At 49.1% G+C, this 27,165-nt stretch overlaps 1 protein-coding gene across 2 annotated transcripts in view; it reads left to right on the top strand.

Moving 5' to 3' along the window:
• The window catches only part of LOC121272973 (neurexin-2-like), a 2,565,635-nt gene that overhangs the window by 1,687,906 nt on the left and 850,564 nt on the right, over nucleotides 1-27,165 (top strand). For both annotated transcript variants that reach the window (XM_041179880.1, XM_041179879.1), the window contains exons 21-22: nucleotides 15,299-15,320; nucleotides 26,380-26,397. In XM_041179880.1, the coding sequence (XP_041035814.1) occupies nucleotides 15,299-15,320; nucleotides 26,380-26,397 (40 nt within the window). The remainder of the gene's footprint in view (nucleotides 1-15,298; nucleotides 15,321-26,379; nucleotides 26,398-27,165) is intronic.

The following is a 27,165-nucleotide window of genomic DNA, read 5'->3' as shown; positions in this document are numbered from 1 at the left end:
CAGATTTACTGACAGAAACCCCTTCTGTGGTCCTCTCAAAGCCAAAGTCCATTCCAAGACGTGGGAGGTGGCGGGGTGGGGTGGTGTCGGTGAGGTGGGGGGGGTGGTGGGGGTGGGGGGGAGGTGGGGGAGCGCTAAGGGCTGCATTCAGTGGGTAGCTCGAGTCGGGAAATTTCTAGACTTGCTGGACCCACCACAGTAAAACGTTCCTCACACACAAGATCTGGGGGGTGGGGGGGCAGAGTTTGGGGGTGCAGGATGGACTTGGGCTGGCCCACCCCAGAAGCAGAGCGTTGGCAGCTATGGGTGCCAGCGAGTGCCGAGGTGGCCTAGTCAGAAGACCCCCGTCTCGGTTCTCTGGGGACCTGGTCCCAAGTTGTGTTGGGAGATTTTAGGCCCTCTGGTCCTCACCACTCACAACACTCACCCACCACCCCCCCCACCCCATGCACCCCCATGGCCCCTTGTACCTCCAATGTCAACCCCCAATGCCAACTCATGCCCCTCCTCAGCCATCCCCCCTGACCCCTCATACTGTTCATGCCAAGGCAATGCCAACTCACTCCCATTCACCCAGCTCGACCTATGTACATAGCCAATCAGCCCTTTAATGATAATGGCAAGAATGGAGTTGCTAAGAAACAAATACAGCCATTCACAAATCTCCTTCTGAAACAAGAGTTGCTGCTCCTACAACCCTCCAGAAGTGTCAATCAGACAGACCATGAAAATATCAATAACAGTGGCTTCAAACCCACAACACGCCTTGATCTTGTCCAAATAAACGTTGAGACGTTGACAAAAGGGATCACAGAAAGAACAGCTTACTATAACCACTTAAGTACATGGACGAACAAATTAGGAGCAGAAGTAAGCCATTCAGCCTGCTCCACCGCTTAATAAGATCATGGCTGATCTAATAATGGATGTAAGTCCATATTCCAGCCTACCCCTGATAACCTTTGACCTCCTTGTTTGTCAAGAATCCATCTACCTCTGCCTTAAAAATATATTCGCTGGCCCTGCCTCCACCGCTCTCTGAGGAAAAGTGTTCCTAAGATTCACGAACCTCAGAGAAAAAAAATTCGTCCAAAGACCGTCTGAAATGGGGGAGCCCTTATTTGTCCACTTGAAGACACTTAAAGAAGTCAATCAAGCAAAGTCAACAATTCACTTCTGTTGCCAAAACAGAACCCTCTAAAAAGCTCATGTTTTCATTGTTATGGGTTCACAGGGGTGCTGGGGAGGCCATTGAGTTGGCATGGAGGGTATAAGGGGTCATGGGGAGTGGCTGGGGGGTATTGAGTTGGCATGGAGAGTATAAGGGGTCATGGGGAGTGGCTGGGGGGTATTGAGTTGGCATGGAGAGTATAATGGGTCATGGGGAGTGGCTGAGGGGCATTGAGTTGGCATGGAGAGTATGGGGGTCATGGGGATTGGCCGGGGGGTATTGAGTTGGTATGGAGAGTATAGGGGATCGTGGGGAGTAGCTGGGGGGCATTGAGTTGGCATGGAGAGTATAAGGGGTCATGGGGAGTGGCTGGGGGCATTGAGTTGGCATGGAGAGTATAGGGGGTCATGGAGAGTGGCTGGGGGGCATTGAGTTGGCATGGAGAGTATAGGGGGTCATGGGGAGTGGCCGGGGGGCATTGAGTTGGCATGGAGAGTATATGGGGTTTGGGGAGTGGCTGGGGGCATTGTGTTGGCATGGAGAGTATAAGGGGTCATGGGGAGTGGCTGGGGGGCACTGAGTTGGCATGGAGAGTATAGGGGGTCATGGGGATTGGCCGGGGGGTATTGAGTTGGTATGGAGAGTATAGGGGATCGTGGGGAGTAGCTGGGGGGCATTGAGTTGGCATGGAGAGTATAAGGGGTCATGGGGAGTGGCTGGGGGCATTGAGTTGGCATGGAGAGTATAGGGGGTCATGGAGAGTGGCTGGGGGGGCATTGAGTTGGCATGGAGAGTATAGGGGGTCATGGGGAGTGGCCGGGGGGCATTGAGTTGGCATGGAGAGTATATGGGGTTTGGGGAGTGGCTGGGGGCATTGAGTTGGCATGGAGAGTATAAGGGGTCATGGGGAGTGGCTGGGGGGCACTGAGTTATCATGGAGAGAATAGGGGGTCAGGAGGGTGGGTGGAGGATGAGTTGGCACTGAGTTAGAATGGAGGGGTCATAAGTAAGACCTTTTAAAGGGTTCCAGAATCTAGACTACAGGCAGGGTGTTCTGACCCCGCCCGCTGCTGGGATTGTCCGGTCCTGCCGAGGGTCAGTTGGCTTTTGGCTGGGCCACCAGAATATCCCGCGGCGGGTCCCACCACAGCTGGGTGGAAAAGCCGGCCGTACGGTTCATGAATCGTCTGGGGGGGGGGGGGGGGGGGGGGGGGGGGGGCGCAGCGGTGGTGGGTGGGTGGGTGGGGAGGGTGGTCGTGAACCACAAGTCACGGAGAAGCTGGCCGAACTCTCTACGAAAATCGCAGGGGTGGGGGCGCTGGGAGATACGTACCCCCGCAAAGCAGCCAGCCAGGGCTGCCTGCACCCTGCTCCTGTGCCAGCGGAAACTGGGGCCAGTGGGAAGAGGTGGGGGGCGGTGGGCAGCAATGGGACCCAGCCCAGCTCGTTCCGACTCCGGGAACATCCTGGGTGGGGAAAGAGTTGTTGGTGACCGGGAGTAACCGTCGGCATTCAGGATCTGAACCTCCTCACAAAAATGGGACGGCGAATTATTAAACTCAGGTTTGTGGCCGCAATTTCCATTTGTCCCCTTTCCCTCGCACCCATCCCCCTCTTCCCCCACTCCCCCTGCCACACCCACCCCCCACCCCCAATGCAGGGTGTCTAAAATACCCCGCCACATTCGAGTGTGCATTTTAGGCACAACTATCATCGATTGTTGTAAGAACCCATCTGGTTCACTGATGCCCCCCTTTAGGGGAAGGAAACCTGCTGTCCTTACCCTGGTCTGGGCCTACACATGACTCCAGACCCCACAGCGATGTGGTTGACTCTTAAACTGCCCCTCTGAAATGGCCCTAGCGAGACGCTCAGTTCAAGGGGTAAATAGGGATGGGCAACAGATGCTGGTCTTGCCAGTGACGCCCACACCCCATCACAGAGTTAAAAGAAATTTATTACATGCCATGTCTAAGAACGCTCATCTACTGCATCCCAAAATGTTACTGTTAGCTTGGTCATGGGGTGATAAGGAGCAATGATTAAAAAACATAGGAAGAGGAGGAGGCCATTCAGCCCCTCGAACCTGTTCTGATATTCAATGGGATCATGGCCAATCTGTGACCTAACTCCATATTGCTGTCTTTACCCCATATCCCTTAATCCCTTTGGTTAACAAAAATCTATCAATCTCAAATTTAAAATTAATTAATCCAGCATTGATGGCCATTTGTGGAAGAGAGTTTCCTGCCCTTTGTGTGTGTGGGAGTGTTTCCTAATCTCACTCCTGAAAGGTCTGCCTCTCATTTTTAGAATCTGACCCTCCCTAATCCGAGACTCCCCCCGACCAGCGGGAATAGTTTCTCTCCATCCATCCTCTCTGTTCCCCCTTCATATCTGGAAAACTTTGATCAAATCTTCCCCCATAACCTTCTAAATTCCAAGGAACACAGCCCTAGTTTGTGTGACCGCTCCTCGTAATTTAACCCTTTGGAGTCCGGGTGTCACTCCGGTAAGTCTACACTGCGCTCCCCCCGCCCCCAAGCTCAATACATCCTTGCTGAGGTGTGGTTCCGGCTAACTCCGGTGCTCTGCTCGCATCTCGGCGGTAATTTCTCTGCACGTTCCTGGGGAGACCATAAGACCATAAGACCTAGGAGCAGAAATTAGGCCATTCGGCCCATCGAGTCTGCTCCGCCATTCAATCATGGCTGATAGGTTTCTCAACCCCATTCTCCCACCTTCTCCCCGTAACCTTTGACCCCCTTACCAATCAAGAACCTATCTATCTCGCTCTTAAATACACTCAATGACCTGGCCTCCACAGCCTTCTGTGGCAATGAATTCCATAGATTCACCACTCTCTGGCTAAAGAAGTTTCTCCTCATCTCTGTTCTAAAAGGTCTTCCCTTTACTCTGAGGCTGTGCCCTCGGGTCCTAGTCTCTCCTACTAATGGAAACATCTTCCCCATGTCCACTCTATCCAGGCCTTTCAGTATTCTGTAAGTTTCAATCAGATCCCCCCTCATCCTAAACTCCATCGAGTATAGACCCAGAGTCCTCAAACGTTCCTCATATGTTAAGCCTTTCATTCCTGGGATGGTTCTCGTGAACCTCCTCTGGACCCTCTCCAGGGCCAGCACATCCTTCCTGAGATACGGGGCCCAAAATTGCTCACAATATTCTAAATGTGGTTTACATTCTAAATTCTAAATTTTCAATATTCAATATTCTAAAAGACTCCCGAATAAGGATGAGGGGGCGGGGTGGGTGGGGGGGTGGTCGGATTCCTGGCCGGTTTTTGCCTCCTCCCTCCAGGAGTGGGAATGCTTCTCCAGCCTTGGATCAGAGGTTTGAACGCTCCGGCAAGCCCTTGGGGGGGTGGGACCACCCATTCCCTTCGTAAGTGCATCCAAACGACGCTGGATTTCAGTTGCAATGAGAGTCGCCCGGAGTATTTGACTTGCCCCGGTGACCTTCCATCCCCCCCTGTCCAATTTTGCCCTTCCACTCATTTCCACCGAATGGATTCCGGCTAGTTTTACAGAGAGCAACGGTGCAAGTGAACTACCAATCTGAAGCTGCTAGCAACTCATCTCAATTCATGGCAGAGCCCGGTGCTTGAAAGCGACACAAAGCTAACTGGAGTACATCTGAGGATTGGGTAACTCAACGAGATTAGTGCATTGGGTCACAGCCCAAGGTTTCAAAGCAGCCTGAATCTAAGGGTTCAATGCAAAATCACTCAACCAGTGTCCGCTGCGGCACAGTGTCTCTGTGGTAGAAAGGTTAACGGTTCAAAGCCCGCCAATGACTCAAGGCTTTCCTGCCCGTATTCCATGAAAGAATAAAGGTGGGGGGAGAAAAGGACCAGAACCCAGACTGCCTGGTCATTAACACCTCACTGTTTTGTGGGGAGGTTTGCTCTTCCAAATTGGCTGTCACTTTTCCGACAGCGCAGCGCTTTAAATAGTTCAAGCAATCTCGTCGCACAGGCCTCCGTGTGTGTCGCTGGCATCAGGTTAATTGGGGTTGGATATGGTTGGGCGGACAGGGGAAGAGGAAATCAACAGGAGAGATAGGTTCGTGAACAGGCCTCGCAAAGTACTGTTGGCGTTCGATCCCGAGTTGTGGACAGTCGGAGCTCAGAACGATGTAGCACGGGGGAAGCCATTCAGCCTACTCGGCAATGCGGTCAATCCCACTGCCCCACTCTTCCCCCATGGACCTGGAACGCCCTGCCCTTCAAGTCTTTCTCCCATTCCCTTTGGAATGGCCACTATTGAATTGTATCCACCTGTCAGGCCAAATGCAAACCACTCGGGAAGGTTCTCCAATCATCGCCAATCACTAAAAGTCCATGATCCTCTGGTTATCAGCCCTTCAGCCGTTGGGAACAGTTTCTCTACTTTCTGGGTAGATTCTGTATCTAATCCCGTGCTGTACCTGTCCTGGGAGTGTTTGATGGGGACAGTGTCGAAGGAGATTTACTCTGTATCTAACCCCGTGCTGTACCTGTCCTGGGAGTGTTTGATGGGGACCGTGCCGAGGGAGCTTTACTCTGTATCTAACCCCGTGCTGTACCTGTCCTGGGAGTGATTGATGGAGACAGTGTAGAGGGAGCTTTACTCTGTATCTAACCCCGTGCTGTACCTGTCCTGGGAGTTTTTGGTGGGGACAGTGTAGAGGGTTCTTTACTCTGTATCTAACCCCGTGCTGTACCTGTCCTGGGAGTGTTTGATGGGGTCAGTGTAGAGGCAGCTTTAGTCTGTAACTAACCCCGTGCTGTACCTGTCCTGGGAGTGTTTGATGGGGACAGTGTAGAGGGAGCTTTACTCTGTATCTAACCCCGTGCTGTACCTGCCCTGGGAGTGTTTGATGGGGACAGTGTAGAGGGAGCTTTACTCTGTATCTAACCCCGTGCTGTACCTGCCCTGGGAGTGTTTGGTGGGGACAGTGTAGAGGGAGCTTTACCCTGTATCTAACCCTGTGCTGTACCTGTCCTGGGAGTGTTTGATGGAGACAGTGTAGAGGGAGCTTTACTCTGTATCTAACCCCGTGCTGTACCTGTCCTGGGAGTGTTTGATGGGGACACTGTAGAGGGAGCTTTACTCTGTATCTAACCCCGTTCTGTACCTGTCCTGGGAGTGTTTGATGGAGACAGTGTAGAGAGAGCTTTACTCTGTATCTAACCCTGTGCTGTACCTGTCCTGGGAGTGTTTGATGGGGACACTAGGGTGCTTGAAATCTGAGCCTTTCACTCTACTTGTCGGTAAACAGAGGATCGGCATGGGAAAAATAAAAGTGGGATTGAATCTGAGAGTCAGGAACTCCTGACGATGCCATGGAAACCATCCGAGGACACATGCACTGGTTCAGCAGCAGTCAAATCAAGACAAGACATTCTTCTTGAGAGAGAGAAAGACAGAGAGAGAGAGAGAGACCTGAATCATTCATCATTTCCTTGCAAGTCTTTTCCAGATGGAACTGCCTGTATCTTCTTTTGTAAGTTTGGGGGAAAAAAACTTCAGTCTGAAGCTATTTGATATTTTGCCACAGAGGCAATTTCGTTCAGGGGACACACAGCAAATTTAAAAGGCATTTTAAGCACATGCTTGCTCTAAATTCCCCATCAATAATAGATTACAGCCACTTTCTCCATCTTCAGAAAATGGCCTTTGTGTGGCTCTGTCACAATGAGCATATTCCTCAATGGGCAGGAAAGGAGAATAAATCCTTCCCCTTGGACCATTTCAGGGGAAATTAAAGCACAGAGATTCAAAGCCATTAGTTGAGTTTCACCTCCCCCTCCTCTCCACTCTTTTTATTCCTCATTCACAGGGATGTGGGTGTTGCTGGCTAGGCCAGCATTTATTGCCCATCCCTAATTGTCCTTGTTTAGAGGGCATTTTTTTTTTAAAGAGTTAACCACTATTGCTTTGGGTCTGGAGTCACACGTAGGCCAGGTCAGATAAGGACAGCAGACTTCCTTCCCCGAAGGGGACATTAGTGAACTTGGTCGGTTTTTACAACAATTGTTTCATAGGCATCATTAGACTTTTAATTCAAGATATTTATTAAATTCAAATTCCACTATCTACCATGGTGGGGTTTGAACCTAGGTCCCCAGAGCATTACCGTAGGTCTCTAGAACACCGATCCAGTGACCATGTCATGACGCCATCGCCTCCCCTTCTCTCTGAAGACCAGCACTGGTAATTAGGAATAGCTGTCTTTCTGTCAGTCCCAACAGGTTCGGCACCTCCTGTCCACCTCGGAGGTACACACAAGTGACGGCACGACAACTTTATAGGCAGAATGTTCCTCCCATCATCGGGAGGGAAGTTTAAGAGCAGGCGCGAGGAGGCGTGCCCCCGATCTGAGGGCACGCCACCATTTTACGTGGGCCAATTAAGGCCCGCCCAGTGTGACGTCCACCAGAGAGCGCCATGTGCTCCCTGTGCAGGCTGGGGGGAAATCCCTGAGCCGAGAGTGCGCTCTTTTGGGCACTTGCACAAAAGAGCTCACTCATCTCCCTGAGGCTAAGTGCAGCCTCAGGGAGATCGGCTCCACAATAAAAAATCTGAAAAATAGAAAAAAAATAATAACTTCCCTGACATGTCCCCTTAGGTGACACTGTCACGTGAGTTGGGACATGTCCATTGCTTTTAAATACACTTTAATTACATTTTTCAAAACTTACTTGCATTTATATAGCACTTACAACGTCCCAAGGTACCTCATCCCGGTGCTGGATGAGGATTCAGGCTTTTTCTAATGCCCGCCAGGGCTCCCGGCCTACCCACCAACCTTAAGGTCGGACGGGCAGGTCCTTTAATTACTTTAATGACTCTGTCAATGGCCTCAATTGGCCATTGACAGGTCGGCGGGCCCACAGCTGATTCTGCTGCGCCCCTGCCTTCCTGAAAATTTAAATGGGGCGTGGTGACATCGGGAGTGCCACCCAACGTCATCCCGCGTCACTTAATGTGTCGACGAGCAGGCCCCGCACCCCTGCTCGCCGACTGGGAAATCCTGGCCTACAAGAACTTCACTTTTAGCGCTTTCCTGGCCGCTTGCTGCAAGATCAAGTCATCGTTACACAGCCCTATCACCTCAACGGCTCCACCACAAAACAGAAGGCACTGAAGTAACCAAATAACCATTCGCATTTATATAGCGCCTACAACGTCCCAAGGTACCTCATAGGAGGGTTGGCAAACTAAATTCGACCCCGAGCCACATCAGGACAGGTGACGATAAGCTTGGTCAAAGAGGTCGGTTTTAAGGAGCGTCTTAAGTGAGGAGAGAGAGAGAGGGAGGGAGGGAGAGAGTTGGCGGATAGGTTTAGGGAGGGAATTCTAGAGCTGAGGCCCCCCCCCAACCCCAGGCAGCTGAAGGTACGGCCACCAATGGTGGAGCGATGGAAACGAGGATGTTCAAGAGGACAAAGTTGGAGGAGAGGCTGGAGGAGGTTACAGAGACAGGGAGAGGTGTGAGGCCATGTAAACTAGTTCCAGACGCCTCCCTGTAGAATGGCCACAACACAAAGCCAAAACACGCCAAACCTTTCCAAACTCCCTGGCTCCCGCCATCTTTCCGAGTTCCTATTTTGCTTAAAAGGGGAGGCTCTGAAAGGAGCCATGCAGGATACGAGCACCCCCCCACAACACCTCCATCACTCTCCATTGCCCCAGCCATGTCACGTTTATCCTTCGCTGAGGAGACTGGCCCTTCAGCAAGGATTGAAATGCAAACGAAGTGAGTCAAAAAGTCAGCGCAGCTCGGACACAGGACACTTGTGGACTCTGGGAGGGTGCACAGTCCGGCGAGGTTAGTTCACCGGGATCGGTCGCAGTTTCAATGCAGGGCACACGAGGCTGTCATTAACTTAGGACAAGAAAGGTTTCTATTTATATGGCGCCTTTATCCACCTCAGGATGCCACAAAGGTCTTTACAGCCTTTCGAAGTGCGGTCGCTCTTGCAATGTAGGAAACTTGGCAGCCAATTTGTGCACAGCAAGCTCCCAAGGGTAATAAAAAGCAGTGAAATAAATGGCGAGGTAACCTATTCTTCCATTAGTGGCCGTGTGATTCTTTATGTCCACATGAGGGGTCAAACAGGGCCTCGGCTTAACATCTCATCCGAAAGATGGCACCTCCAACAGTATAGCACTCCCTCACTCCTGGCACATTCTGCTATCTTACCTTTTGTGCCACTATTAGCACCTTCTTGAGTCTTGAACACTAACATGAACACTCCCTTTGTCTTGTGTCCATAACACGTTTGTCAAATCTCTCCTGAGCTCCTATCTATCTCTGACCTTCCATTCTGCTCTGCTGCCTCCTCCCTGTCCCCCTCTCTGCAACAATATAAAATCCATCAGATTGGACATTGAGTGGGAGATGGTGGTGCAGTGGTAATGTCACTAGGCGAGTAATCTAGAGACCCAAGCCAATGCTCTGGGGACATAGGTTCAAATCCCACCACGGCAGCTGGTGGAATTTAAATTCAATTAATAAATCTGGAATTATAAAGCTAATCTCAGTAATAGTGACTGTAACAACCATCACTGATTGTTGTAAAAACCCATCTGGTTCACTAATGTCCCCTTAGGGAAGGAAATCTGCTGTCCATACCTGGTCTGGGCCTCCATGTGACTCCAGATCCCACAGCAATGTGGTTGACTCTTTTAACTGCCCCTCTGAAATGGTCGAGCAAGGGCAATTGGGGACGGGCAGTGAATGTTGTCCTTGCCAGTGACACCCTGCATCGCATGAAAGGGTAAAGAACAACAAAAAAATTCTACCTCTCCTCAGTTCTGAAGAAGAGTCACACGGACTTGAAACGTTATCCTTGTTTCTCTCTGCACAGGGCTGCCAGACCTTCAGGCGAAGCTGCTACCAGCAGTGCAACTAGACCATTGTACCTTTATTCTTCCAAGGCCACAGCTAAATAATGCATGCCAAAGGGAGTCCATTTCGAATATAGCAAACTGAATACTGGATGGGTGCATATATATATATGAAAATTATATATATATATATATATATATATATATACACACACACCCACACACATATATGTATACATATGTTTAAATATATTATGTGGAATTATATATATATATATATGTGTGTGTGTGTGTGTGTGTGTGTATATATGTGTATGTATGTTTATGTATATATGTATATATATACATACACCCACACACCTATATGTATACATATGTTTAAATATATTATGTGGAATTATATATATGTATATATATATGTATGTGTATATATGTATGTGTATATATATATGCACATTATATATATATATGCACACATATATATATACACACATATATATATGTATGTATAAATATATATATATATATAAAAATAAAAACACAGGGGAAAGCCTTTAGCATGTTACTGTTATTCCTAGAATTGACTAACACTCTCCTGACTAATCTCCATTCCACCAACGTCTGTAAAACTGACCAGACCCAAAACTCCGCTGACCACGTCCGAACCCACACCAAATGCTGTTGACCCATGTACTCGCTGACCTGAAGCTCTCTGGTCCAGCCGCGCCTCCCTCAACTCCACTTTGCAAATGGCTACAGCCACTCAGACCGATACACTCTGCACAAGACAGTCGGATATTCCCTCTCGATGCGGCTCCTGTGTAAAATCGCCTGGTACCTGTGCCCAGCTACCCCCCCGCAACTGAGGTTGAGCAGACCCTACCCTGAGTTGAGGCAGGAAGCTATCACGATCCCAGCACTCCTCCCCTTCTGTTCAGTTCACTGAAAGGCATGATGGTGGATAGGCAAAGGCTAATACTTAAGGGACGAATGTACGCATTGCAACAGTTATACGTTCCTTTCTGGCACTAAAACACAAGTAAAGCAGCCCAACCTTACAGGGTTAGCCCAGCCAGGCTAACAAAAGAAATTAAGAATAGTGTTGGATCCAAGGAGGAGACATATAAAAGTTGCTGGAGAAAGTAGCAAGGCTGAGGACTGGGGGCTGTTCAGAATTCAGCAAAGGAGGACCAAGAGATTGATGAAGAGGGGAAGAGTAGGGGTATGATAGTAAACTTGCAAGGAACATAAAAGCGGGCTGTAAAAGCTTCCATACATATGTAACAAGAAAAAGATTAGTGAAGATAAATGTAGGTCCCTTACAGTCCAAAACGGGAGGTTTTATTACAGAGAACAAGGAAATGGCAGAGCAATTAAACAACTACTTTAGTTCTGTCTTCACGGAGGAAGACACAAGTAACTTCCTAGAAATACTGGGGAATCAAGGGTCTAGTGAGTGGGAGGAATTGAAGGAAATTAGTATTACTAAAAATATAGTGCTGGAGAAGTGAATGGGACTGAAAGCCGATAAATCCCCAGGGCCAGATAATCTATATCCCAGGGTGCTAAAGGAGGTGGCCATGGAAATTGTGGATGCATTGGTTGTCATCATCCATAATTTTGTAGATGCTGGGACAGCCCCGGCAGGCTGGAGGGTGGCAAATGTAACCCCACTACTTAAAAAAAGCAGGGAGGGAGCAAACAGGGAATTACAGACCAGTTAGCCTAACATCAGTAGCAGGGAAAATGCTAGAGTCTATTATAAAGGAGGTGATAACAGGACACTTAGAAGATATCAACGGGATTAGACAAAGTCAACATAGATTTATGAAAGGGAAAATCATGTTTGACAAACCTACTGGAATTTTTTGAGGACATAACCAGCAGAATAGATAAGGGAGAACCAGCTGATGTGGGTATTTGGATCTTCAGAAAGCTTTTGATAGAGGTTAGTGTGCAAAATTAAAGCACATGGGATTAGGGGTAATATATTGGCATGGGTTGAGAATTGGTTAGCAGACAGGAAACAGAGAATAGGTATAAACAGGTCATTTTCGGAGTGGCAGGTAGTGACTAGTGGGGTACCGCAGGGGTCAGTGCTGGGACCCCAGCTATTCACAATATATATCAATGACTTGGATGAGGGATCCAAATGTAATATTTCCAACTTTGCTGATGACACGAAACTTGGTGGGAGTGCAAACGATGAGGAGGTGTTCAGAGGTTTCAAGGTGATTTAGACAGGTTGAGTGAGTGGGCAAAAACATGGCAGATAGGTATAATGTGGATAAGTGTGAAGTTATCCACTTTGGTAGGAAAAACAGAATGGCAGAATATTATTTAAATAGTGATAGCGTGGGAAATGTTGATGTAGAAAGGGACCTGGGTGTCCTTGTACACTAGTCACTGAAAGCAAGCATGTAGGTGCAGTAAGCAGTTAGGAAGGCAAATGGTCTGTTGGCCTTCATTGTGAGAGGACTTGAGTACAGGAGCAAGGATGTCTTACTGCAGCTGTACAGGGCCTTGGTGAGACCACACCTGGAGTATTGTGTGCAGTTTTGGTCTCCTTACCTAAGAAAGGATATACTTGTCATAGAGAGAGTGCAGCGAAGGTTCACCAGACTGATTCCTGGGATGGCAGGATTGTCATATGAGGAGAAATTAGGCTGACTAGGCCTGTATTCACTGGAGTTTAGAAGAATGAGAGGAGATCTCATTGAAACATATAAAATTCTGACAGGGCTGGACAGACTGGATGCAGGGATGATCTTTCCTCTGACTGGGGTTGGGGGGGTGGGGTCTAGAACAAGAGGTCATGATCTCAGGTTACAGGGTAGTCCATTAGGACCGAGATGAGGAGAAACTTCTTCATACAGAGGGTGGTGAACCTGTGGAATTCTCTATTACAGAGGCCTGTGGAGACCAAGTCACTGAATATATTTAAGAAAGAAAAAGATAGATTTCTAGACTTTAAAGGCATCAAGGGGTATGGGGGGAGAGAACGGGAGTATGGCATTGAGATAGAGGGTCAGCCATGACCATACTGAATATCGGAGCAGGCTCGAAGGGCAGAATGACCTACTCCTGCTCCTATTTTATATGTTTCTATGAATTACAGTTCATCAAATTCCATCTTGGCATGATAATCACTGTAACATTCTCCAGTATACCCCACAACACTCACTGTAACACTCTCTGATATACCTCACACCCCTCACTGTAACACTCTCTGATATACCTCACACCCCTCACTGTAACACTCTCTGATATACCCCACACCCCTCACTGTAACACTCTCTGATATACCTCACACCCCTCACTGTAACACTCCCTGATATACCCCACACCCCTCACTGTAACACTCTCTCATATACCTCGCCCTAAATTGTATGGTTATATAATATCGTGGCGGTCCATTCCACTAGTGCAATTGTGGGGGGACCCAATCTCTGCTGCTTGATGTGAAAACCTCCGCGTGGCCCCATTGACCCGGTTAGAGTGAGCGCTGGCTCCAGCCCGCACCCATGTCACCCTGAGGGACACTGCCTTCTCTGCATCGTTCCGCTTGCAGTGCAGTCAGTGGGGTCTTGGGGAAAATGTCCCGAGTGCTATTTAAAGGGCCACTGCATTTTGGTGTGCCCAGCTCGTGCTACAAATTCTCGTTCCAGCAGTCGGAAACTCTCAAGGATGTCACCCTATCTAGCCGAGAAATTCTGGAGTCTGGATGTCAGGTATCCTATTGCAGGCAATTGTGGGTAAGCCATTTTCTGCAATATAGCGCTGTAATGCACTCTGATATCTCGTATAACTGAACATTCTATACCTCTTCTGCTTTCAGAGTGAAACCACTCAGTACATGCTCTCTACAAAGGTTCCTTTGTTATTGGTGGCAAAAGCACTTTGCAATGACAGCCACAACATATTGATGACCTAGACGGGCAAATGATCTAACAGGAGGTCTTTAATCATCTGGTGATGAGGGAAAGAGAGAGGCGGGGAGAAGGGAGAGAGAGGGTGAGGGAGAGAGAGAGAGTGAGAGAAGTGCAGAGAGAGGGAAATTGAGTGGGGAGGGAAAGTGAGCCAGGGGTGGGGAGAGGGGCGAGTTGAGCTGGAGGTGGGAGAGAGAGTGGGGGGGGGGCGGAAGGAGGAAGAGAGAGGAGGAGAGGGGGGGAAATTGGGCGGGGTAGGGAGAGAGGGAAATTGAGCGGGGAGAGAAAGTGAGCTGGCGGGGGAGAGGGGCGAGGTGAGCTGGAGGTGGGAGAGAGAGGAGGAGAAGGGGGGAAATTGGGCAGGGTAGGGAGTGAGGGAAATTGAGGCAGGGCGAGGGAAAGAGCAAGAGAGAGAGAGAAAGGGAGAGACGCAAATTGAGCTGGAGGAGAGAGGGGGAAGGGGGAAGAGGGGAGGAGAGAGAGGGATATTGAGCGGGGAGAGGAAAATTGAGCTGGAGGAGAGAGGTGGAAGGGGGAAGAGAGAGGACGATAAAGGGAGCAAAACAGAGAGAGAAAAGATCAGGACTTTAGGAATCGGAATCGGATCAGGCCATTCGGCCCCTTGAGCCTGCTCTGCCATTCAGTAAGATCTTGGGCTTCAACTCCTTCCCAATCGCTCTCTGAGAGGCCAAAACTCTGTATCTCTCTCAGCCTTAAATATATTCAATGATGGCGCAGCTACATTTTCTGGCCTCTCTAGCCAGCGGGTTGGGGTTTGGGGTGGTGGGGGGAAGAGGTGCAAACAGTCTCTCAGCATTTGCCTTGACAAGCCCGCTACAACTCTTTACATTTCAATCAGGTCCACCTCTTTCTTCTAAAACTCCAGGGAGCGTTGGCCCATCATGCTCAATTTTGCCTCACAGGATAGACCTCCTCATCCCAGCCGAGTGAACCTTCACCGCACTCACTCCAAGTACATCCTTCCTCAGGTACGGAGCTCAGGACTATACTCAATGCTGTGGGCGTGGTCTCTCTCAAGGCCTATAACAAGACTTCCTTACATTCTCGACCCACCCCCGCTTTTTTTGCCTCCTGGTGCGCTTGCTGCACTTGACTGGTAGTCGGCCGGGGTGGGGGGGGGGGGGGGGGTAGCGGCGGTGTTACAGACGGAAATATTAATTCCAGCACCCCCCGGAGGTGGGAGGAACATGTAGCATGCAGGAGAGTGTGGGCGTAGCCAATAGAGGCAACAGAAGCCTTTCTCAAAAGGAATGCTAATAAATTGGACATAGGGGCCTTGTCAGTAGCGTCAGTACCTCTAGGCCAGAGGCCCTGGCTTCAAGTCAGACTTGACGGCCTTGGAGGGTGCGTCCATAACGTGGCCAAACAGGGCTGGTCGTCAGCCTGGAAACCCTTCCAGTACGCCGGATGGCAGGCAGTAAGAGACGGGAGAGTTTCCTGGTCAGCCACACCCCAGGCGGTGACGGCAAACCCACGGCGGTACTTCGCCAAGGATAATTGTTGGCCAATCCAACAGAAGCCCATTGTCACCAAGGCCTTGTGAGAGGGCACCTGGAGGAGGAGGAGGAGGAGGAGTCACTGCTGGGACGTCGGAAATGTGGCAGCCAACTTGCGCACAGCAAGATCCCACAGACAGCAGGCTGGCAATGGCCAGGTCATCGGATTTTTTTGCCACGTTGATGGAGGGGCCCAAGAAACCCCCATCCACCCCCCCCACATCCACCGCCCCCCCCACCACTGCTCTTCTCCCAACAGTAGGTGCGGAACCTTTTTCATTCGCCTGCGGGAGCAGACGGTGGGGGGGGGGCCCGGTTTCACATCCCATCCAAAAGATGGCGCCTCCGACAGTGCAGCACACCCTCGGCGATGGCGCCCGGGGGTGTCAGCTTTGACCTTTGCACTCGGGTCCTGCGCACCGGCAGAGGTGTCGAGCGCACGAATCTAGAGCAGGGAAGGGGGCAGGCCGACCAATCCAATTGGAAGTCCATGGTCGCCGACGCCCTCTTGGAGGCCTGGTCCCTGAAGGTGGAGGAACAAGCGACAGGCCAGCCTGTAAGAAGACGCCACCTCCAAACTGATCAAAGTCAGCGCCGTTGAAATTTGAAAGCTGCGAATCTTAACTGGAACGCCAAGTCCCTCAGCACCAGAGAGGGGTAGTGCTAACAATTCCTCTCGGTACGACACTGGGGGCATTTGAAATTCAGATCGAGCTGCCGCACATTTCTGTCTCTCGGTGCTGCTAAGCACATTCCTGGATGCATAATTCACTCAGTTGACAAACTCAGCAAAAAAAAAAATGACTTGGCAGAATTGACAAGGCTCCTGCTTAAACCGCTTACAAGAAAAATCGTATTAAAGTTACATTCCAGACTAATTTAATTTGGAATGCTTTTTTTTAAAAAAAAAAGCGGAATAATTTATGGGCTATTGATGAAAGTTTAACGCGTCAAATACATCTTAGCCGGTGTTCTTTATTTTGAAGGGGGAAAAAAGGCTCGCAAGAGGACAGAAGTGGCAAAGGCTTCTGCAGCGTGACCTCGGGGTGGAGCCGCCACTCTCTGGTCCAGTTGTACCAGGCCCCACGGGGGTTGGCACCGGGACTTTAGCCGTTGTTTTGCCGACGAGGAAATTCGTTGACCAGCCTGACCAGACTTGACAAGTCAAAGTCTTCCCTGCTTCCACACCACCCCCCTCCCCTTCCAACTGAAGACAAGATTGTCCATAACCCTGCGGACCGTACCCTAGCTCGCGCCAAGTCTCGTTTGCCCCCCCCTCCCCCACACCGACCACCCCTGCCCGACTTGCGATAGCTGACCAACTTTTGGTTCAAGGTCCGGCAACATCTCAGCTTTGAGATTCTTGTCCTTGCTTTCGGGGTGCGTCGAGAGTTTGGAGGGGGCAAAGGGCGCGGGGGGGGCAAAGATTTCAACAGCAGGTAAACTGAGGCAGGGATGGAGTCAGGGTGATGTTACGGGGGTGGTCGGGGCAGTGGAAGCAGGAAGTTTTAGTGATGGGGCTGATACGTGGTCTCTGTAAGGGTTAAACGGGGGGCACCGATTAGTAAAACCAAAGTTCGGTAGAATTCTCTAGGCAAAACCTACACACCGTAGGGCCGATATTAGCAGAAATCTCCGGAAAGACCTTGGAGATCACAAGGGATTAACTAGAGAGGAGACATAAAGAGGGGACGAGGATAAACAGGCAAGCTAAAGACAAACAGTACCAGGCTAGAATGAGAAAAGGAGACCTTTCTTGGGTAAGGAAAAGATATGCACCTGGGACTGGGAAAGTCTACTTATTATGTGATTACTTATACTGACAAGATTGGAATTTGAATAACGCAATGTGTGCGTGACTAACTCTGTGTAAAAAAAGATGTTTTTCCTGGAATCGGTGGAGTTCTGTTTTAGCTAGTCTAAGGCAGACTCTCCCTGCGTTCGCTTGAATAAAATGATTGTTAACCTGTATCTGAGTCTCCCGTGGTCGATTTTGAGAAGCACCACAACAGTCTCCCTCAGTTAATACGATCAAGGAAAACAGCCTAATGACTCATTGATGTAACTTACTGCGTGTGGGATCTTGCTCCCACAAACCACAGGTGCTATACTTGTCAGTAAAAATATCGGTATGCACTTCAAAGGTCAATCAAGGAGACCAAACTCAGGTTGGGTGACCATTTTGCAGAACACCTCCATTCAGTCTACAATCATAATCCTGAGCTTTGGGCCATCTGTCATTTTAATTCTCCACCCCACCCTGACTTCTCTGTCCTCGCTCTGCATATTGTCCCAATGAAGTTCAAGAGAAGCTCGCCTAACACCACCTCACCTTCCATTTGGATGCTTCACATCCTTCCATCCTCAACTTTGAGTTCAACAATTTCAGATCAGAACCACAACCCCCATTTGTTCAGACAGCGGGTGCTGGTGACGATTCTGCTGTTGACATTTACACCTCCTCTACGCCCATCTCTTCTGTCTTTACTTTTTTTACCAGGCCTCCTCCTACAGCACCTTCGAAACCCGTGACCTCTACCACCTAGCAGGACAAGGGCAGCAGATGCATGGGAACACCACTGCCAGCAAGCTCCCCTCGAAGTTCCCCTCCGAGCCACACACCATCCTGACTTGGGACTATATCCTTTGCTGTCTAAAACCTGGGACACCCTCCCTAACAGCACTGTGGGTGTTACGGGGGGGTGGAAGCAGAAAGTTTTAGTGATGGGGCTGATACATGGTCTCTGTAAGAGTTAAACGGGGGCACCGATTAGTAAAACCAAAGGTTGGTAGAATTCTCTAGGCAAAACCTACACACCACAGGGACTGCAGCGGCTCACCTTCTCAAGGGACAAATAGGGATGGGGAATAAATGCTGGGCCCAGCCCACATCCCGTGGACAAAAAAGAAGATAACTGGCCCCATTACAATTTCCTCTCGCCTTGCACCATTATTCCCTATTGTCCTTTCCTCCCCTCTCCCCACCTCTGTGCACTTGCTTAAAAACCTGTTACATCTCACACATTTTCCGGTTCTGACGAAACTGGTGATCAACTTGAATCGTCATGACTTTGCCTCTCTCTCTCTCTCTTTCTCTCTCTCTCTCTCTCCCCCCACAGCAGCTGCCTGACCTGCTGGAGGCTTCTAGGCTTTTCTAAAGCCTAGATTTTTTAAAAAAATTTCAGACTTCCAGCATCTGTAGCTTGCGGCCCGTATTCAAAATGTAATCTGTTGGCTGTGAATTGCTTTGGGGATGTCTTGAGGATGTGATTGAATGCGCTCTGAATGCACTGTTCCATTTGTTTATGCGGTAGCTATGTATACTCATTGTTAAAATTTTATTGCTCTGACCTATCAAAGCGCCATGAATAAGGGATGTGGACACATCACCTCGCATGGAGGCTCCGGTGAAATATGCGAGCAGCACATTTCATCTCTACTTACAAAAAAAAAGATTCCTGCAATGTGTGTGATTAAATGAAACCAGAAATTGCAACGGTGCAAGATTTGAGACGAGCCCACCTGAATGGAGTGGCTGCATCAAAACACCCACTGTTCACACACGCTAAATGCTGTGGGGACCGAACAGGAGGAATAAAGACAGAAAAGGCTGGAAGCACTCAGCAGGCCAGGCAGCCGCTGTGGGGTGAGAAACAGAGCCAATGCTTCAGGTCGACAGCCTCTCGTCAGAACCTGAGGCTTTACAAGGCTCTGGTCGGACCACATTTGGAATATTGTGAGCAATTTTGGGCCCCGTATCTCAGGAAGGATGTGCTGGCCCTGGAGAGACTCCAGAGGAGGTTCACGAGAACCATCCCAGGGATGAAAGGCTTAACATATGAGGAACGTTTGAGGACTCTGGGTCGATACTCGATGGAGTTTAGAAGGATGAGGGGGGATCTGATTGAAACTTACAGAATACTGAAAGGCTTGGATAGAGTGGACGTGGGGAAGATGTTTCCATTAGTAGGAGAGACTAGGACCCGAGGGCACAGCCTCAGAGTAAAGGGAAGACCTTTTAGAACAGAGATGAGGAGAAACTTCTTTAGCCAGAGAGTGGTGAATCTATGGAATTCATTGTCACAGAAATCTGTGGAGGCCAGGTCATTGAGTGTATTTAAGAGCGAGATAGATAGGTTCTTGATTGGTAAGGGGGTCAAAGGTTACGGGGAGAAGGTGGGAGAATGGGGTTGAGAAACCTATCAGCCATGATTGAATGGCGGAGCAGACTCAATGGGCCGAATGGCCTAATTTCCGCTCCTGTGTCTTATGGTCCTCTGAACAGGATAAAGTTCGACAGGTTTCAAGCAAGTGCTGAGGTGGCTGAGGGGGGTGGGGTTGGGGGGGGGGGGGGGGGGGGGGGGGGGGTGGGGGGGGTGAAGGGCAGGGGTGGGGGGGAAGGACACGAGGGCAGGTCCGTGATAGGGTGAAGGCAAGCGAGGTTAAACGTCAAAAGGGATGAAGGCGCGAGGCAAAAGGAGACGGGAACGGGATAAGGAGCAAAAGATGGGTCTAGAGGTGGTGTCAATGGCACCGGCAGAATGTTTACAATCCCCCAGAGAAAATGTGAGGGGGTGGGGGAGGGGGGAAATTATAGGCCAGGAGCGTTGAGCCTGGAAAGTTGTCAAGTGCCTGATCAAAAGGTGAGGTGCTGTTCCTCGAGTCTACATTGAGCCTCATTGGAGCAATGTTCAAAAAAGAAATGGAGAGCCCTCGGGCTGTCCTGGTGTTGGGGTGCGGGTGTGGAGAGAAGATTGGGCGTCCATGGTGAAATGGAAAGTCACGACAAAATTTCTCCTCATCTCTGTCTTAAATGAGCGACCCCTTATTTTTAAACAGTGACCCCCTCGTTCTAGATTCTCCCACAAGAGGAAACACCCTCTCCACACCCACCCTGTCAAGTCCCCTCAGGATCTTACATGTTTCAATCAAGTCGCCTCTTACACTAAACTCCAGCGGATACGAGCCTAACCTGTCCAATCTTTCCTCATAAGGCAACTCACCCATTCCTGGTATTAGTTCAGTAAACATTCTCTGAACTGCTTCTAATGTATTTACATCTTTCCTTAAATAAGGAGATCAATACTGTACACAGTATTCACCAGTACCCAGTACCACTGAAGCATAACCTCCCTAGTTTTGTATTCAATTCCCCTCACAATAAATGATAACATTCTATTAGCTTTCCTAAATACCTGCTGTACCTGCATACTAGCCTTTTGTGATTCATGCACTAGGACACCCAGGTCCCTCTGCATCTCAGAGCTCTGCAATCTCTCACCATTTAGATAATGGACAATTTCACATTTTCCCACATTATACTCCATTTGCCAGACGGTTTCCTGCTCACGTAACCTATCTATATCCCTTTTTAGCTTCCTCACATCCTCTTCACAACTTACTTTCCTACCTACCATTGTACCATCAGCAAATTTAACAACCATACCTTTGGCCCCTTCATCTAAGTCATTTATATAAATTGTAAACAGTTGAGGTCCCAGCACTGATCCCTGTGACACACCACTCGCTACATCCTGCCAACCAGAAAAAGGCCCATTTATGCCTACTCTCTGTTTCCTGTTAACTAGCCAATCCTCTATCCATGCCAATACGTTACCCTCCCCCACTCCCACACCATGAGCTCTTATTTTTTGCAATAACCTTTGATGTGGCACTTTATCAAATGCCTTCTGGAAATCTGAGTACAGCACATCTACCGGTTCCCCTTGATGCATAGCACGTGTTACTTCTTCAAAGAACTCCAATAAATAGGTTGAACATGATAAACAATACAACATCAAAAACAACAAATTGGTTAAACATTTTGATTCTGCAGAGTTAAATATTTACTTGTGCATTCATACACCTGTCTATTCAACCTTTTTGCACACCCGATTGTTTTTAGGCTCGTTTGGCAGCACTCTGGGGTTTTGAGTCAGGACCTTTTGGACCAATCGACAACAATTTGCATTGCTATAAGCGCCTATGATGTATTGCTGAAAAAAGAGACATTCTGCCAAAGCTTTTCATCTTGCACTCATCAGGACAATTGCAAGAATACCAGTGTCAGGGGAAATAGCATACTTATACTGTAGGGAAGTCCACTTGCCAAGCCAATCAGCACTCTCTTCTCATGCAGTATAAATATGTTGTTTCCCCCGACATTGGTATTTTGTTGCAATCGTGCTGAAGAGTGCAAGATGAGAAGCTTCGACAAAATGCAAAATTCAGCAATGCTCAAGTTCTGTGCTACCAAACAACTCCCTTTGATGTAGCCAAGCACCCCATGGCAACCCACAGGAGTGTGATCAGGCTGAAACGCACACCGAACCAAACCAGGGGACATTACGACAGGCAAAGAGGAAGGCTTAATGAGGGTCTTGAAAGAAGAGAGGCAGAGAGATTTAAGGACAGCGGCTCAGAGTTTAGGGCCGAGGTGTGTTCAAGGGAGATGATGACTGGGTGAGAGGCTAGAATTGGAGGACTGCGGAGTTCACAGAGCATTGTTGGGCTGGAGGGACGGGGGGTCACAGGAATAGTGTGGTGCTTCAGCCCCATCCGTGATGTTTGTAGGGAATTGAGGCTGACCCTCCCATGCGGCCCTGAAGGAGTGCTGCACTGTTGGAGGTGTCGACTCTTCAGGCAGGGCGTGACACCGTGATTTCCGATCTGCCTTTTCAGATGGATAGTGAGAGGTGACTGGGAAGGGCTTGATACCCCTAACTGACCCCAAACTGACAATTTGATAGCCATCTACCCATCTGTCTGTTCTTGTGTCCTATCAACTATCTGCCCTCCCTGCCAACTGTACATTCATCCATTCATGTTGTGGCCCTGCACCCACTTTAGACCTGACCAAGGATAGAACAGGTGGGCTTTCTAAATGGTGAAAAACTAGAAACGGTGGAGGTCCCAAAGATACTTGGGGGGCAGGGGGGGGTTCGGGGGGGGTTCAGGTACACAGGACATTGAAATGTCACAGACAGATACAGAAATTGATCAAAAAGGCCCATGGGATACTGGCCTTTACATCTGGAGGACTGGAACACAAAGGGGTAGGAGTCAGGCTTCAGCTGTACAAAGCCCTGGTTAGGCCATACCTGGAGTCATTGGGAGCAGCTCTGGGCACCGCACCTTAGGAAGGATATATTGACCATGGAGGAAGCACAGTGTAGATTTACCAGAACGATACCTGGACTCCAAAGGGTTAAATTATGAGGTTACACAAACTGGGGTTGTATTCGCTGGAATTTAGAAGGTTAAGGAGGGGGATCCCATCAAAGTTTTCAAGATATGAAGGGGGACTGATAGGGGGCGATAGAGAGAAACTATTCCCGCTGGTTGGGGGAGTCTCGGGCTAGGGGGGGCAGAGTCTAAAAATGAGAGGCAGATCTTTCAGGAGTGAGATTAGGAAACACTCCCACACAGAAAGGGCGGGAGAAGTTTGGGAACTCTCTCCCGCAAACGGCGATCGGTGCTGGACCGATTGTTAATTTTTAAATCTGAGACTGATGAGAATTTTTATTAACCAATCATATTAAGGGAGGTGGCGCAAAAGGCAGGGTATGTGGAGAGAGGTCGCAGGTCAATAATCTCATCGAATGGTAGAACAGGCTGGAGGGGCTGAATGGCCTCCTCCTACCCCTGTGTTCCGACCAAACTATCCGTCCATAGAGTAGTCAGCATTTAGCGGGGAATCAGGGCAGATGGTCACAGGATCAGATGATGGGATTAGAAATGCGATAATGGCATTTAAGATAAAAAGAGGCTGACCTATTAACATTAAAAAAAAAACTGCAAGAGAATGAAACTCGTGGCCCAGGCAGTTTACAAGAGTCTAGGGAAGAGATTGCAACGACATATTTTTCAGAATTCATTAGGGAAAGGACCAGCATCAGAAGATGGGCGGATAGCCAACACTACACCTGGAAGGGTTTAGAATATGTCCAGGAAGCTGGAGCAGGAAGCCTAACATCGCCTGATAGGAAAAATAGTCGAATCTCTCCCGAAGGAGCGAATAGGTAAACATCTAGAAGCCAGAAGTATAATAGTGAATCGCCACCATCGATTTCAAAAGGGAAAGTATTGCTTAACCATCCTACGAAGGTACGAATGTCCTGGGAGTGTTTGATGGGGACAGTGTAGAGGGAGCTTTACTCTGTATCTAATCCCGTGCTGTACCTGTCCTGGGAGTGTTTGATGGAGACAGTGTCGAAGTGCTTTACTCTGTATCTAACCCCGTGCTGTACCTGTCTTGGGAGTGTTTGTTGGGGACAGTGTAGAGGGAGCTTTACTCTGTATCTAATCCCGTGCTGTACCTGTCCTGGGAGTGTTTGATGGAGACAGTGTCGAAGTGCTTTACTCTGTATCTAACCCCGTGCTGTACCTGTCCTGGGAGTGTTTGATGGGGACAGTGTAGAGGGAGCTTTACTCTGTATCTAACCCCGTGCTGTACCTGTCCTGGGCGTGTTTGATGGGGACAGTGTAGAGGGAGCTTTACTCTGTATCTAACCCCGTGCTGTACCTGTCCTGGGAGTGTTTGATGGGCCAGTGTACAGGGAGCTTTACTCTGTATCTAACCCCATGCTGTACCTGTCCTGGGAGTGTTTGATGGGGACGGTGTAGAGGGAGCTTTACTCTGTGTCTAACCCCGTGCTGTACCTGTCCTGGGAGTGTTTGATGTGGACAGTGTAGAGGGAGCTTTACTCTCTATCTAACCCCTTGCTGTACCTACAAAGATAGGAACTAGGAGCAGGAGTAGGCCACTCCGCCCCTCGAGCCTGCCCCGCCAATCAATAAGGCCATGTCCGATCTGATTGTGGCCACAGCTCCACATTCCCGCCTACCCGCTGTAACCTTTGACCCCCTTGTTGGTCAAGAATCTATCTACCTCTGCCTTAAAAATATTCAGAGGCCCTTCCTCCACCGCTCTCTGGGGGAAGAGACCTTCTGAGGGAAAAGAAATTCCTCCTCATCTCCGTCTTAAACGGGAGGCCCATTATTTTTAAACTGTGTCCCCCTGGTTCTGGTCTCTCCCCCACAAGGGGCAACATCTTCTCAGCAGCCGCCCTGTCATGTCCCCTCAGGACCTTATATGTTTCAATAAGGTCACCTCTCATTCTTCTAAACTCCAATGGATACAGGACCAGCCTGTCCAACCTTTCCTCACGGGATAATCCACTCCCCCCTCCTCATCCCAGGGAATCAGTTGAGTGAACTAAAAGTTTGATCCCCTTATTCCACGGGCTGACTGCTCGGACAGTGGGCGGAATCTTCCATCCTGGCGACGGAGGCTGGGATTTTCCGGTTCCGCCCGTGGGTGGGGTGGAAATTTCGACGGACCCCAGCCAAAAGGCCCGCTGAATTGGGGAAGGGATTTCTGGTCGCGCCCGGCCTAAGTCCGGTGGCGGGAGCGGAAGCCGGGTTGACCTTTGGCTGGGGAGCGGGGCGGCTGAATATGCGGGATTAGTGAGGGGGACGCGAGGAGAGAGGTGACTAGGCTGGGGATGGGAGGGAAACTGAGTGAGTAGCGAATTAGGTTCACACGGTAATTTCTGGTCAGTCCCGTTCAAGTTTTAAATATAGATTATGATTCAGGATCTGACCTTCAAGTAAGTTAGGTTAGCTTGTTAAAAAGAGAGTGGCAATTATCCGTCAATCACTGGAAAACAGTTGGTTCAAGCCGTGTTAATTACTGTAGCAGGAAGCTAAACTAGCTAGTGATTCATCAGAGGGTCTATAAAAGAGACAGGCTTTTTAAACTGCACGATCAGTAAGGGGCACGTAGGGAGACAGGTGACTACGCTGGGAGTGAGACAGAGACTGAGTGAACTAGGTTTATGTGGGAATTCTGCACACATGGGAAAGTGTAGTGTGCATAGGAATCATTTGAAGTTCATTAAGTGAGTAATTAAATTAAGTTAACTAAATAACATATGGAACAATGGCAGGGCAGGTGTTATGTTGTAGCTGTGGAATATGGGCTCTTTTGGATGCCAAGGCAATCCATGGCAAACACATCTGCAGAAAGTGTAAGCGGCTAGAGGAATTCCAGATCAGGATTATTGATCTGGAAGCTGAACTGCAGACACTGTGCAACATAAGAGAGGGGGAGAAATATCTGGCCACTTTGTTCCTGAAGATGCTCACACCTCTTAGAAGGGGGTCACCTGTTTTGGCCTGTTTTAGTGAGGGACAGGAGGATGTGACTGTGAGTGAGGCTGGCGGGAGCAGAAAACAGCATACACTAACTTACTGCCCTGTCAGGGAATTGATCCCCAGTCTACTGCTTGATAAGCAGGGATACTAACCACTGTGCTAAAGAGGAGCGACCCAACCTCTTGCTGCATTTTTTTGAGGAGGTCACAGAGAGGGTAGACCAGGATAACACGGTAGATGTAATTTATCTGGATTTTCAAAAGGTCTTTGATAAGGTGCCCTATAATAAATCTAATAACAATAATAATAAGGAATATAATAGTGAATAATAATGCAATATAATAATGAATAAGGAATAGTGATGAATAAGATCAGCACATGAGGGGTCAGAGGACAAGGTGCAGAATGGATTGTTTTCTGTATTCAAGCCAGCCTTTTTTTAAAATTCATTCCCGGGATGTGGGCGTGGCTGGCTGGGCCCAGCATTTTTATTGCCCATCCCTAATTGCCCCTTGAGAAGTCGGTGGTGAGCCGCCTTCTTGAACCGCTGCAGTCCCTGTGGTGTAGGTTAGGGAGGGAGTTCCAGGATTTTGACGCAGCGACAGTGAAGGAACGGCCGATATATTTCCAAGTCAGGATGGTGAGTGGCTTGGAGGGGAACTTGCAGGTGGTGGTGTTCCCCATGTGTCTGCTGCCCTTGTCCTTCTAGATGGTAGCGGTCGTGGGCTTGGAAGGTGCTGTCGAAGGAGCCTTGGTGAATTCCTGCAGTGCATCTTGTAGATGGTACACACACTGCTGCTACTGTGCGTCGGTGGTGGAGGGAGTGAATGTTTGTGGGACTGCTTTGTCCTGGATGGTGTTGAGCTCCTTGAGTGTTGTGGGAGCTGCACTCACTCAGGCAAGTGGGGAGTATTCCATCACACTCCTGACATGATGCCTTGTAGACGGTGGACAGGCTTTGGGGAATCAGGAGGTAGTTATTCCGAGTGATGGAAAGCAGGAAGTGTTCCGCAAGGATGAGTTCTGGGACCAGGGCAGTTCGCAGTTTATATTAATGATTTTGGCTTCGGAATTGAAAACACCATTTTAAAATTTTTAGATGCCATCAAGTTAGTGAGGCAGTCAATACTGAGGGGAGCGGAGAGAATTTACTGGAGGGCATTAGTAAGCTTGCAGAGTGGACAGTTACTTGGCAAATGAATCACAATAAAGACAAATGTGAGGCCTGAAAACTAAGGCACTCGTGTATTCCTTAGAAAATAAGAATCTAGATGATGCTGGGGAGGAAAGGGATCTGAGAATTCAAATTCGCAAGTCATTAGTGTTACGATGCCGGTAAACAAGGCCATAAAATAAACAAACCGAGCACTGGGACTTACTTCTGGATAGGTAGGAGCGGAAAGTAATAAGTTATGTCGAACTGGGAGAGTGCCCTTGGAGCACTGAGCGTGTGAAGAGAGTGCAACGGCGGTTCACTAAATTAATTCCTGGGATGGAACAAGATGGAATAGGCCTTTCATTTCACAGGACCGGAT

This window comes from Carcharodon carcharias, chromosome 37 (assembly GCF_017639515.1).
Source record: "Carcharodon carcharias isolate sCarCar2 chromosome 37, sCarCar2.pri, whole genome shotgun sequence".
NCBI classification, from domain to species: domain Eukaryota; kingdom Metazoa; phylum Chordata; class Chondrichthyes; order Lamniformes; family Lamnidae; genus Carcharodon; species Carcharodon carcharias.
Note: the sequence above shows the minus strand (reverse complement) of the source record. Positions and strands in the feature narration are given on the sequence as shown.